At 37.8% G+C, this 11,461-nt stretch overlaps 1 protein-coding gene across 6 annotated transcripts in view; it reads left to right on the forward strand.

Annotated features, from left to right (window-relative positions):
- Positions 1-11,461, forward strand: part of GRIA4 (glutamate ionotropic receptor AMPA type subunit 4) — a 219,435-nt gene that overhangs the window by 61,085 nt on the left and 146,889 nt on the right. For all 6 annotated transcript variants that reach the window (XM_026041877.1, XM_026041873.1, XM_026041878.1 and 3 more), the window contains exon 3: positions 11,162-11,401. In XM_026041877.1, the coding sequence (XP_025897662.1) occupies positions 11,162-11,401 (240 nt within the window). The remainder of the gene's footprint in view (positions 1-11,161; positions 11,402-11,461) is intronic.

Genomic DNA, 11,461 nt, shown 5'->3' on the forward strand with positions numbered 1-11,461 from the left:
TTTTTTTTTCCAATTCTTTTTCTTCTGAAAATATAGTTTAAAACAAATGTTTTTGTACTGTAGAGAACTGAGACATCGAAAAATTATTTCTTAAAACAAAATTCAAACTTCTCGTTGTTCTGTTTCATTAAAATGGTATGTGAATGCAGATTTTATAGAATSTTGTACTTTTGAGGAGAAATACAGGTGGAAGAGAAATTTGTTTTCTCTGCAAATGTATATTTGAATGAAGTTTGAAATTAAGCAGAAGGAAATTTTATGTCACATAAAGAAATGAACATATCCAAGATCAGCAAAAAATATTTAGTCATACAGGCATTCCAGATATACTATGAAAAATTGTTTCTGTAGGTGTTCWTATATGATCGTGATGAACTCCTCCAGCTAATGAATCGAGGAAGTGTAATAATGTCTCAGGATGATCTTCAAGCAACATATGAGGGGTCCCTGAGATGAAATGTTAACCTAACTTACCCATGAACTAACATATTAATGGCATACTTTCATTTTTACGCTGTTAGACCTCTCTAGACTTCTATTTGGAAGGAACAAAAATAGAAGATAACCACAGTCATTCTTACATTTTGTCTGTGAGAAGACCTGCTAAATCTCTGCTAAATTTGAAAAGCCCGACATTCTCACCTGGTGCTGATATTTTTATTACTTTTTAAAAACAGTCAAAAAAGAGCTCCTTTACCACCATGGAGWTCTGTTCAGATGAGTATGAAAGGTAAATGCTGCATGTGGATTCYTTATGGGAGAGCATACAAAGAGGARGTTTTGGCAGAGTTAGTGAAATGGACATATATGTGCATTGCCAGGCARCTACAAGTACCAGATCCATAGAGTGCACAGGACTGGAGGAAAAAGGTACAAAGACYGGATACTTTATTTTAGAAATAAGTTTAAAGTATTTTTAAAAAAATGAGAAACGATTTGTTAGCATTTGGCAAATGTGAAATTCATGAGAAGAGTTCCATCAAGTAGATTAACCGAGGCACAGCGGAAAGAGGAATTTTATAAATAAACCCAGTGGAAAATGTTTWCTTGCTGTATGAAAATGTTCCACTGGATTTAAATTTTTTTGGAATTATATATTAATGAAAGTAAAATACTTATGGAAGTTGCTAWCTGAAAATTACTTAAAGATTAAAGCAATTTTCTTCATAGAAAATTATGAAAGGCCAAATTATTTTGTGTTCTGTATCAGGAAAGTGGGAATTGTCAGCAGTTTACAGGCGAGCAGAGATGCAATGTCAGTATATGAGAAATCCTTGCTGCCCCTGATTAGGAGGGACCTGTCTTGACCATGGGAGAAGGGGCTCAGTTTGGCCAGCTCCAAATTGCATTGAATTCAAGACAGGGGAGAGGTTTAGAAACACAGAGAAGTACTTTCCTAAACTGAGATTCATGATGAGGGTTTTTTGTTTGTTTGATTGATTGTTTAATGTAGTTATCTAAATGTAGGTGTCAAGTTCTCTAATTGTATAGGTTCCTATTAAGGTCAACAGGAATAGATGAGTACCTACTCTGGATGAATCAAATAACTGCACTTAATCTACCACTCTTCTGAAGATGGGGTGGTCTTTTTACTCATGTTAGAGGAAAAACAATCTGACTTTCAGATGGTAAAAATTAGATGAGACTACCCTCTACTCAGCCCATGTAGACAGAAGCACACAAACATACACTCCTTTCACATATTCTCTGTGGGTTGACTTGGAGATGTTTTCCATCAATTTATTAATTGGTGAAAGAAAAAAAAAAAAAGCTTGATGCATAAGAAGTATGGAGAACATTTTAGCGGTTGGATCTATAAGTCAGTTTGCCAGGTCTGCATGTCCCCTTCTTTTCTGTTATTTTGGGCAAAATAGTTTCTAAAGTTTATGTTCTATAATTATCTGATATAAGACATCATGAACAAAATACTATACTACAGTGTTCAACTAATTTTAAAAGAAGRAAGTATTGTGCATGTTAATTAACCTAATCCAACTTTGTTTTCTATTCAATGGAAAAGAAATGCGTTATCACTTTCTACTGTTGTTTCAGAAATTGACTTTAAACAGAAATAGCCATTTACAGACAATTCACAAGAATTGTTTCTGGAAACTTAATTATTAATGAAAATATGTAGCTACTTTGTAGCTTTCTGTGCAATATGTTCTCACATCTGCAGTTGCACAAACAAAACTGCACTTCCCAAATCACCGTATGATCTAGCACAATAACAGAGAGTGTTCATTGTTCTAGAAGAGTATTTTTAAGTTAACTGGAAAGTCAGTTGCAGAGTACTGGAAGTAGCCCATTGCTTTCAGCTGAATTTAAAAGACACTTGTGACTTTTTTGAGCCTCAAATTTGATTGATCCATCTATTAATCTCCCAATCATTTTCTTCTAGATAAGTACTCTAGCATACACTTTAGAATGAGTTTTTTGTATATATGACATACTGACTTCTAGAACAAGGGCTTAGGTTTTTATAAGATTTTGGAATATACAGTAAAATTACATGATATGAGGCTATGAGATGTAGCATGAGTATGGAATAACGTTCAGAGGCCACAACTGAAATGCCTAGACCAGTGTTACACTGTTTACAGACATGTAGCAAAAGACTGGCCTTTCTCTCAGTTATTTCTAGTCTAGTTCTTTCCGAGTGTGAACAAGACAACTGAAACATATAGAATTGTGACATGGGAATGCAAAGTGACTGGCTCCAAATTTTGWCGTTTCAGAGATTCAGTGTCTCACCAACTAGATCTCTCCTTATGTAATTAGCATATAGGAAAATCAATGTTTGGGATGAATAAATATTTGAGAGAGCGATGTTAGTGATTCTTTTTTTTTTTTTTTTACTTGAAAGATCTTGATTTACTCTCTTTCCATTTAACTCCATTATTAATATTGTATTTAGTGCAATAAACTAATTTTAATTATAGTGACAGTGTCATTTTATGGTTTTATTTGCAGTTACAATACTTTAGCTTGATGGTACTCAAAATATGAATGATAGTTTCTGATTGCAGGAGGAGGTAAATTGATGAAGTTTGTGAGGCAAGGTGAAATAATCTTTTGGATACTATATGTCCAATGTTTTGGACACTGTATAGGAAGCATTGGGTTTATGATGAGTGCTTCTATTATTAGAGAGAAAAAATTCATAAACTTTTGGATATCAAGATTAAGTAATATTCTTTCCTATTCAAGACAATTTGTAATATAATAGTAGCCTGCTTGTAATACAGCTGCAATGGTTTTATCTTCCCATTTTATGCAGCACCATTTATTCACCTGTACACCATCCTATACGATACCTTAACATCAACTATTTACCTGATGAAGGTACCACAATTTAGTAGTCTCAGCATTGAAAGTTTTTCTTAATGCAACAGCATAATTTAGTATAAAATCAGTAGTCTCAAACACAGCTCAGAGCAAGAGAATATTTGTATCAAATTTGTACTTGAATTAAAACTCCAGGCTAAATCCAGATTACTCTGGATTAATTTAAGTTGCTTCCTCTGTGATCCAAAGCAGTGGCTGGCCATGTGTCCAGCTCCAGCAGGAGTCATGGGGTGCATGGAGACAGGAGTGGAAGGTGCAAGCAGTGGGTCAGTAATGCAGTAATGAGAAAGGAGAGGGCACTGTCGAATTGTTATCTCCACATAAATGGACATGGGTTTTAACATTTTAACAGAAAATTTTAATCTGAAAAGTGTTCTAGGAAAACTATTTAATCTCTCCTGAAATSTTGTATCTCTCGTGCATAGGGAGGYAGGACTTTGCTTGAATCAAGTCATTTACCTTTTTGTACTGTGTCTYGCCTGTAGAGCTGCCATCTCCAAATGGCTGGGCTGGACCTCTCTGAAGGTGTTCTTCAGACTGAGAAAGCTTGTCCAATACTATTATATCTGTGCAGGGCAAATGTAGGTGCCCAGCAGCTGAACAAAATGGGAATTATATTTCTGCAATCCATGGCTTGATACCATTGCAGTCACTGTAAAATGACAGCCTTCATATAGGACTATGCTGACAAGACAGTGTAATTCAATTATGGTTCTGGAGCATATTTATTGYGAAAACCTGCGTTGTAAAGTCATGCCTCTGAAGCAAGATCTACCTTGCTTCTAGGATGCTAAACCATCGGTCATCCTGACTTCTGTGTGGTACCACAGATAGACCTGGTGGAACCCTTGTGACTGTGTCTCTGCACACTGCAGATTCCAGCTATTTCCAGGCTGCTGAGAAGGACTATCTCTCTTTGTAAATCCGTAGCACTCTACTTATCAATCAGGCTTGTTCCGTGACTGTTAGGGTAGGGCTTTGTTTAAAAAGAATGCATTGAGTTTTGATGTTTAGCTCTTGAAGAATTTGTAAAATGCTTGAACCTGACCAAATAATGAAATAAGACCAATATAACAAATTTATGTGCATCTATTTATCTATGTCTATGTATTTGCATATGTATCTTTCTCATGAACTTGAACACTTTCACTTGATCTCTTTTGTGTCACTTCTGTGATCATGCTTATAGCTATATTCGGGCTTTGTGTTAACCTGTACCTCTTCAKATGATTTAAAAGATTAACTTTTGGAAATCAGTGAATGGTAAAAAATTGAGTGTCTTTGTTTTTCCTTCTTATGAAAAGATTTGTCTTTAAAGTATGGGACTTATTGTTACTTTCACAGAGCATGTGACTTTACTGTGTGTCTCAGTCAACCCTGAAGTGTACAGTTTTGCAGTTCTGGCATTATGATTTCTTCATGTAACTGAAGGTCCCATGAGTCACTCATTCATTTAAAATGATAGGTACTGTAATATAGTTCTGCTGGACTGCTAGAATACATATCTAATACATATCTACTGCAATAGCATTATATGGRATACGTGAGATGCATCACATCTTCTCGACAGTCTGACCTCCACCTTTAGCTTATCTTTGGAGGTGCCAATGGTATTGCTACATTTACAGGTGAAAATCATGTGCARTTCTAGAATTGAGTTGTCAGTTTTCAAGACACTTCTGGTTTAAAGACAAATTCTTTTTTAATATGTTTCAAAGCAAATTTTTGAAGGTCTATTTGTCATTGCTTTATAGGGAAAAAATCTTGAACAAAATTATCTCGGAATGCTAATAGAGAAGTTGTACCAAGCATAATTTAGTCCATTTATAATAAATAAAATGAATTTAAAGAGAAGTAAGAGAAGTAGATAAAGCATCAAGAAGTTCAGGTAGTCGTGTTTGCCTTGAGGGTTTTTCTGAGAASAGCAGTGAGTTAGAATGCAAATCCTAATGGCTTTGCTGATTTCTGTAGTGGCTGCTGATTACTGTAAAATTGATTCAGGAGCATTGAAGCATCTCTGCATATGTTTAAGCCTAATCTCCATAGTGTCACAGGCATTTTTTTCCTCTCTGTGGGTATTGTACTGAGAAAGAAAAAAAAATGAATAACCCTCATCTTGCCTTTTTTTTTCTTATCCAGGAGCAAAGGACACTATTCAGTAACTTCCTAGCCTTGATCTCAAGTGCGACATCATTTGCTTTCTTGTATGGGTTTATTTCAGGGCTTTGAGGATGTTCAGGAAATGTTTTACTGCATTTGGTTCTATACTTGAGGTTTTTTTTTTCTTAAATCTTTTGTTATTAGTATTGAAAGCTGTTTTAGGGTCTTAGGGGATTTTAAAATTTAATTTCTAGTTTTGCTTTTTTTTTTTTTTTCCTTTAAACTTCCTTCATCCTGAAAATGAGTTTGAGCTTTAACTCCATGAAGTGATGCATTTCACAGCCTGATAGTGGTCTCTTGATTTTTTTGTCATGTAGAAGCCTACCATATGGACTGTGTTTTGTGAAGAGAACACTTCCTCTTACGTGCTCCAGGYGTCCCCACTTGAGCAGGAAGGTTGGACTGGATGATCTCTAGAGGTCCCTTCCAACCTTAACCATTCCGTGATTCTTYGATTCTGTGAAAATGACTGGAAGGTAGTGAGGCGAAGGAAAGCCTGTCCAAGTGTTTTCTCTAAATACAATACATTAGTTAGCTTGCACTTACATGCACAAGGTGTGTGTTCAGCTATTTCTGTTGGCAAAGACAACTGCTTTGCACTTACAGAGAGTTCTGAAAATTTGCCCACATTAGGAGTTCTGAAACAGTGAGAAATCCCCGAGTAACATGCAAGATGTGACTTCAGACCAACTTAGATGAGTAATTATACAAGGAAGATGTAGAAAGCAAGTGTTTAGAAAAGGATTATCAGCAAGAAAGCTTATGTTGCCCTTATRAGATCGAGAGGTATAGAGGACATTTGTCACAGAAATTAGAGACAAAGTGAGGGCTACCAATGAAAACAGAGACTTCTAAAGAATATTGAACAGCAGCAGAAAATCATTTGCATCTATAAAACATCACCATTATACAGTGATGATGGAATGGAACATAAGAAAAATATTTTGTTACAGACTTAAAAGTAACACATACTTCACTTGGACTTTCACTCACAGCGGACTTTGATGTTAAAAGAAGCTAATGAGAAAAGGGAAATATTTTTTTTTCATGATTGTTAAAGAACTGTCTAATTAGAAGGCAGATACAATAACTGCTTCTTGGTAGAGCTCTTAAATGAATRGTGATACATTGATCAGCAAATAGGAAATATAATATATGTTTTAAAAGGGAGGCAGAATATGGCTGCCATAGACCCTGTATATTAACATCAATAGTCTGGTAAGTTACAGAACAAATTTTGAAGGAAAGGAAAYTTTAAAGTACAGAGATAGAGAGAAAATGCAATATAATGTGATAGGAAATTACTAAGGTAGAAAGTACTGGATGAACCATATTCCTGTTAAAAAAGGAATAATATAAAATAGTCCCGCTACTACAAAAAGTGTTCTATGAAAATGGGGAGGAAAACCATGAGGATTGTCAGGTAGGCATGAAAGTAAATAAGGGGAAGACAGCAACAAGTACTGAGAGAAAGAGATACCAAGTTAACATAACTAGTGGAAGAAGATACTGTACCTTGATGACATTTTGATGATGAAGCAGCTGTAGGTAATGTAAATACAAAGTAGGCTAAGAATATAACTGCAAATAAATTTTTTTGAGGAATATTATAATAGACGTGACATAAAGGAAAACCTGTGTATTGGTGAATAATAAAAATGCAATGCTGTAAGCAGAAACTCAAAATTTGGAAGTATTATCTTTTTCCCAAGAAGGGGAAAAAAAAGTACTTTTGATCCCAAGACGATCATCAGTCATCATTTTGATGCAGATCCAGAAAAAAAGCAAATGTGATCTTAGGATATATCAGCAGAAGTATTTTACAGTAAAGATGAGGACAGCAGAAAGCCTTCAACTAATATTCTGAAAATGTGGCCATCTGTGTGGGAAAGAWGGGATGAAAGTGAGAAAGTGCAGAACAGAACTTTTTAGGATGGTTGGGGGAATGGAGAGCCAAACATTAGATAGATGGGTCTAGGAGAGTCTGTCTTGTGTGGCCTGGCAAAATAACRCCAAGAAAGGTTACTGAAGTGCAAGGAAGAAAGCTTTTTAAGCTTCTAAAGTATTTATATGTATACCAACCATGAGTACAGTGAATTTGGGGGCTCTGAGTGTGAGGCAGCACATAAAATCTCAGAGCATCTCTTCGGWCCTTTGTTGCAGTCCTGGCAGGTCACAGTGCTTGTGTCCGAGTTGAACACAATCATAAATTAGACAAACCCAGGAATAAAAATCTGCATTTTGTGTATCTTTTGCTCTYTGTGCAGATAGGAAGTTGTCTATAATAGGCAAGTTGAATTAGTTTGAAAAGGCATGTTTGCTATGTATGTGTAWAAGCATCCTACATATGGTGCAATCATACCTAAGTCCTGCTGCTTTCACAGGGTGATTGTGACTTCCACATTCTACGGGAAAGGAGGCCTCGGGATATAGAGTCAAGTTAAAACCGGATGAATTTAAGGTCTTCTCATCTTCCATGTTCATGATGAATGCAAAGTACAGGAATGTCTCGGGAAAAAGATAATGAGTAGAAAGTACATATGACCATCCAACTGACAGTTCTTTCTCCAGTTTCTGTGGTGCTGGGATAAATAACACCATTAATGATCACACAGAGTTTCTAATAAATTGTTTTATACTTAGAACACATGAGCAAGACATTTTTCTTGAACCTTTTATGAGTTGTAAAAAAGGCAGTACTTTCTCTAAAAAGAAATAATAGCTTCATGCCTGTTTTTATGTGCATGGATCAGCAAAAGCCCTTTTCCAGCCTGCTAAATTCAATGAAAGTCTTTCTATATAAAAGACTCAGAATGGCTAAGGTTGGAAGGGACCTCTAGAGATCATCTAGTCCAACCCCCCTGCTCCACCACCAATAGCACGTTGCACAGGTTCGCCTCCAGGCAGATTTGAAGATTTCCAGAGAAGGAGACTCTACAACCTCCCTGGGCAGCCCCTTCCAGGGYTCTGTCACCCTCACTATCAAGAAGTTCTTTCTTTCTCACATGTAGATGGAACGTCCTATGTTTCAACTTGTGCCCATTACCCCTTGTCCCACCACTAAAAGAGTTTGCCCATTACCCCTTGTCCCACCACTAGCCACCAYGGAGAAGAGYTTGACACCATTCTTGCCATGTTGTCCCCTCAGGTACTTCTACATATTATCAGATCTCCTCTCAGTCTTCTCTAGGCTAAACAGGCCAAGCTCGCTTAGTCTTTCCTCATAAAATAGATGCCCCAGTCCCTTAATCATCTTTGTTGCCCTCTGCTGGATCCTCTCTAGAAGCTCCACATCCCTCTTGTCCTGGGGAGTGCAGAACTGCACCCAATACTCCAGAGCTGAGGAGAGGGGCAGGATCCCCTCCCTTGACCTGCTGGCAACACTCCTCCTGATGCAGGCCAGGATCCCATTGGCCTTCTTGGCCACGAGGAGGGCACTGCTGACTCATAGTTAACGTGTTGTCAACCAGGACTCCCAGGTCGCTCTCTGCAGAGCTGCTCTCCAGCAGGTCGACCCCTATTCTGTACTGATGCCTGGGGTTATTCCTCCCCAGGTGCAGGACCCTGCCCTTGTCCTTATTGAACCTCATGAGGTTCCTCTCTGCCCAACTCTCCAGCCTGTCCAGGTCCCTCTGGATGGCAGCACAGCCCTCTAGAGCGTTGACCACTCCACCCAGCTTGGTATCATCTGAAAATTTGCTCAGGCTGTACTCTGTGTGTTCAAGTCATTGATGAACAGATTGAACAGCACCGGACCCCGGACTGACTCCTGGCGGACACCACTGGCCACAGGCTGCCAACTGGACTTGGCCCCTGGACTCAACCCCATTTATAACCATCCTCTGATGTCTTCCATCCAATCAGTTCTAATTCCACCTAACTGTCCACTCATCTACTTGCACTTCCTGAGCTTCCCCATGGGGATATTATGGGAGATGGTTTGGAAAGCCTTACAGATGTCAAGACAGACAACTTCCACAGCTCTCCCATTATGCCAGTCAATCATCCCATTGTAGAAAGCTATCAGGTTCGTCAAACATAACTTCCCCTTGGTGAATTCCCCTGAATGCTCCTGGTCATCTTCTTTTCCTTGACATGTCTAGAAATGCTCTCTAGGATGAACTTCTCCATCTCCTTTCGAGGGRCAGAGGAGAGGCTGACCAGCCTGTAGTTTCCTGGGTCCTCCCTCTTGCCCTTTTTGAAGATCAGAGTAATGTCGGCTTTCCTKCAGTCCTCCGACACCTCCCCTGCTCCATGACCTTTCAAAGTTGAAGAAGAATGACTGAGCAATAACCCCTGCCAGTTCCCTCAGCACTGTTGGGTGCATCTCATCTGGGTCCATAGATTTATGGGTGTCCAATTTGCCTAAATAATCCCTAACCCAGTCCTCCTCAATCAGCGGAAAGTCTTCCTCTGTCCTGGTTCTCTCTCTTATATCCTGGCTGTGTAGTTCATGGGGACCAGCCTTAGTAGTAAAGACAGAAGGAAAGAAGGAATTTAGTAACTCAGTCTCCTTGAYATCCTCTGTCACCAAGGCAACCTCTCCATTCAGCAGTGCAMTAGCATTTTCTCTAGTCTTCCTCTTGCTGTTGACATATTTATAGAAGCCCTTCCTGTTGTCCCTGACGTCTCTTGTTAATCCTTATTCCAAATGAGCATTAAACTTCCTTGTTGCATCCCTGCATTCTCTGAAAATGTTCCTATATTCTTCCCATGTGGCCTGGTTTTTCTTCCACATTATGTATATGCTCTTTTTTTTAATTAATTTTACCCATTTTTTCTTTGCCCATCCACTCAAGGATGACTTAATGACTTACATGAATTAAATGAGCCCAGGAACAAATTGAAACTCAAAATATAGGTTGAGTTCATTTTTTTTTTTCTAGTTCAGAGGCTGACATAGAGTAGAGAAAAAAAAAGATTTTGGAGACAAGAGCCTGGTCACATTAGTTTACTAAATTGTCCCCTCAGTAGTCTCTTAAAGTGAAGGAGGTTGCTCTGGAAGTAAGTTGCCATGCAGTATCTGTAGCTAAGTCTTAATGTCTTTAATGCTCTGCAAGGACTGTCTGTGTAAAAAAGAATGAGTTTTATAAATTGTTACAATTAAAAATGTCCAAATTTTACCTGTGTGTTGAATGACATTTATGATAAAGCGAGAAATGTATATTTTGAAATGTGGATACTTTTCTGTTTAGATTGCCAAAAATGACATATTTTATCATATATAAAGATAATATAGTATGCATGGATACATAGATAATATGCAGAATATGTGCACACTAGCAATGTGCAAGGAAAAAAGTGGAATGAATAAATTATATTCATATTAATTGAATGGTTAAAGCAGCAAAGACCGACTTTTCAATGGCATGCAAAAATATATCTTATTTAGTTTATACTTTGTTTATTTTAGCATTAAATGTTTTAGATGATTAGTGTCATGTTCTATAGCTAGGATCAAAAGTGATAATATGTTATTTAACTGTTTATTTACTAGTTCTAGAATGAAACATATGTGAAAATTGATTGACACAGGTGGAAATGGAAATCACCAAATCAACAAGGCTGGGATGCTTACAGATTCTATTGCTAGTTGACCTGTGTCTGTTTTTTTTTTTCAGTTGAACTGTTATCTTTTTTTTTTTCCTTTCAGTTTGCTCCCAGTATTCTAGAGGAGTTTTTGCCATTTTTGGACTGTACGATAAGAGATCTGTACACACCTTGACCTCATTCTGCAGCGCCTTGCACATCTCCCTCATCACGCCGAGTTTCCCCACAGAGGGTGAGAGCCAGTTCGTGCTGCAGCTGCGGCCATCCCTGCGGGGAGCCCTCCTGAGCTTGCTGGATCATTACGAGTGGAACCGCTTTGTCTTCCTCTATGACACAGATCGAGGTGAGTTGCAACCCAGCTTTCCTGTCTTTTTCAGGAAAAAAAAAAAAAAAAAAAAAAAAA

This window comes from Nothoprocta perdicaria, unplaced genomic scaffold, assembly GCF_003342845.1.
Source record: "Nothoprocta perdicaria isolate Ctin4 unplaced genomic scaffold, notPer1 scaffold_298, whole genome shotgun sequence".
NCBI lineage: Eukaryota > Metazoa > Chordata > Aves > Tinamiformes > Tinamidae > Nothoprocta > Nothoprocta perdicaria.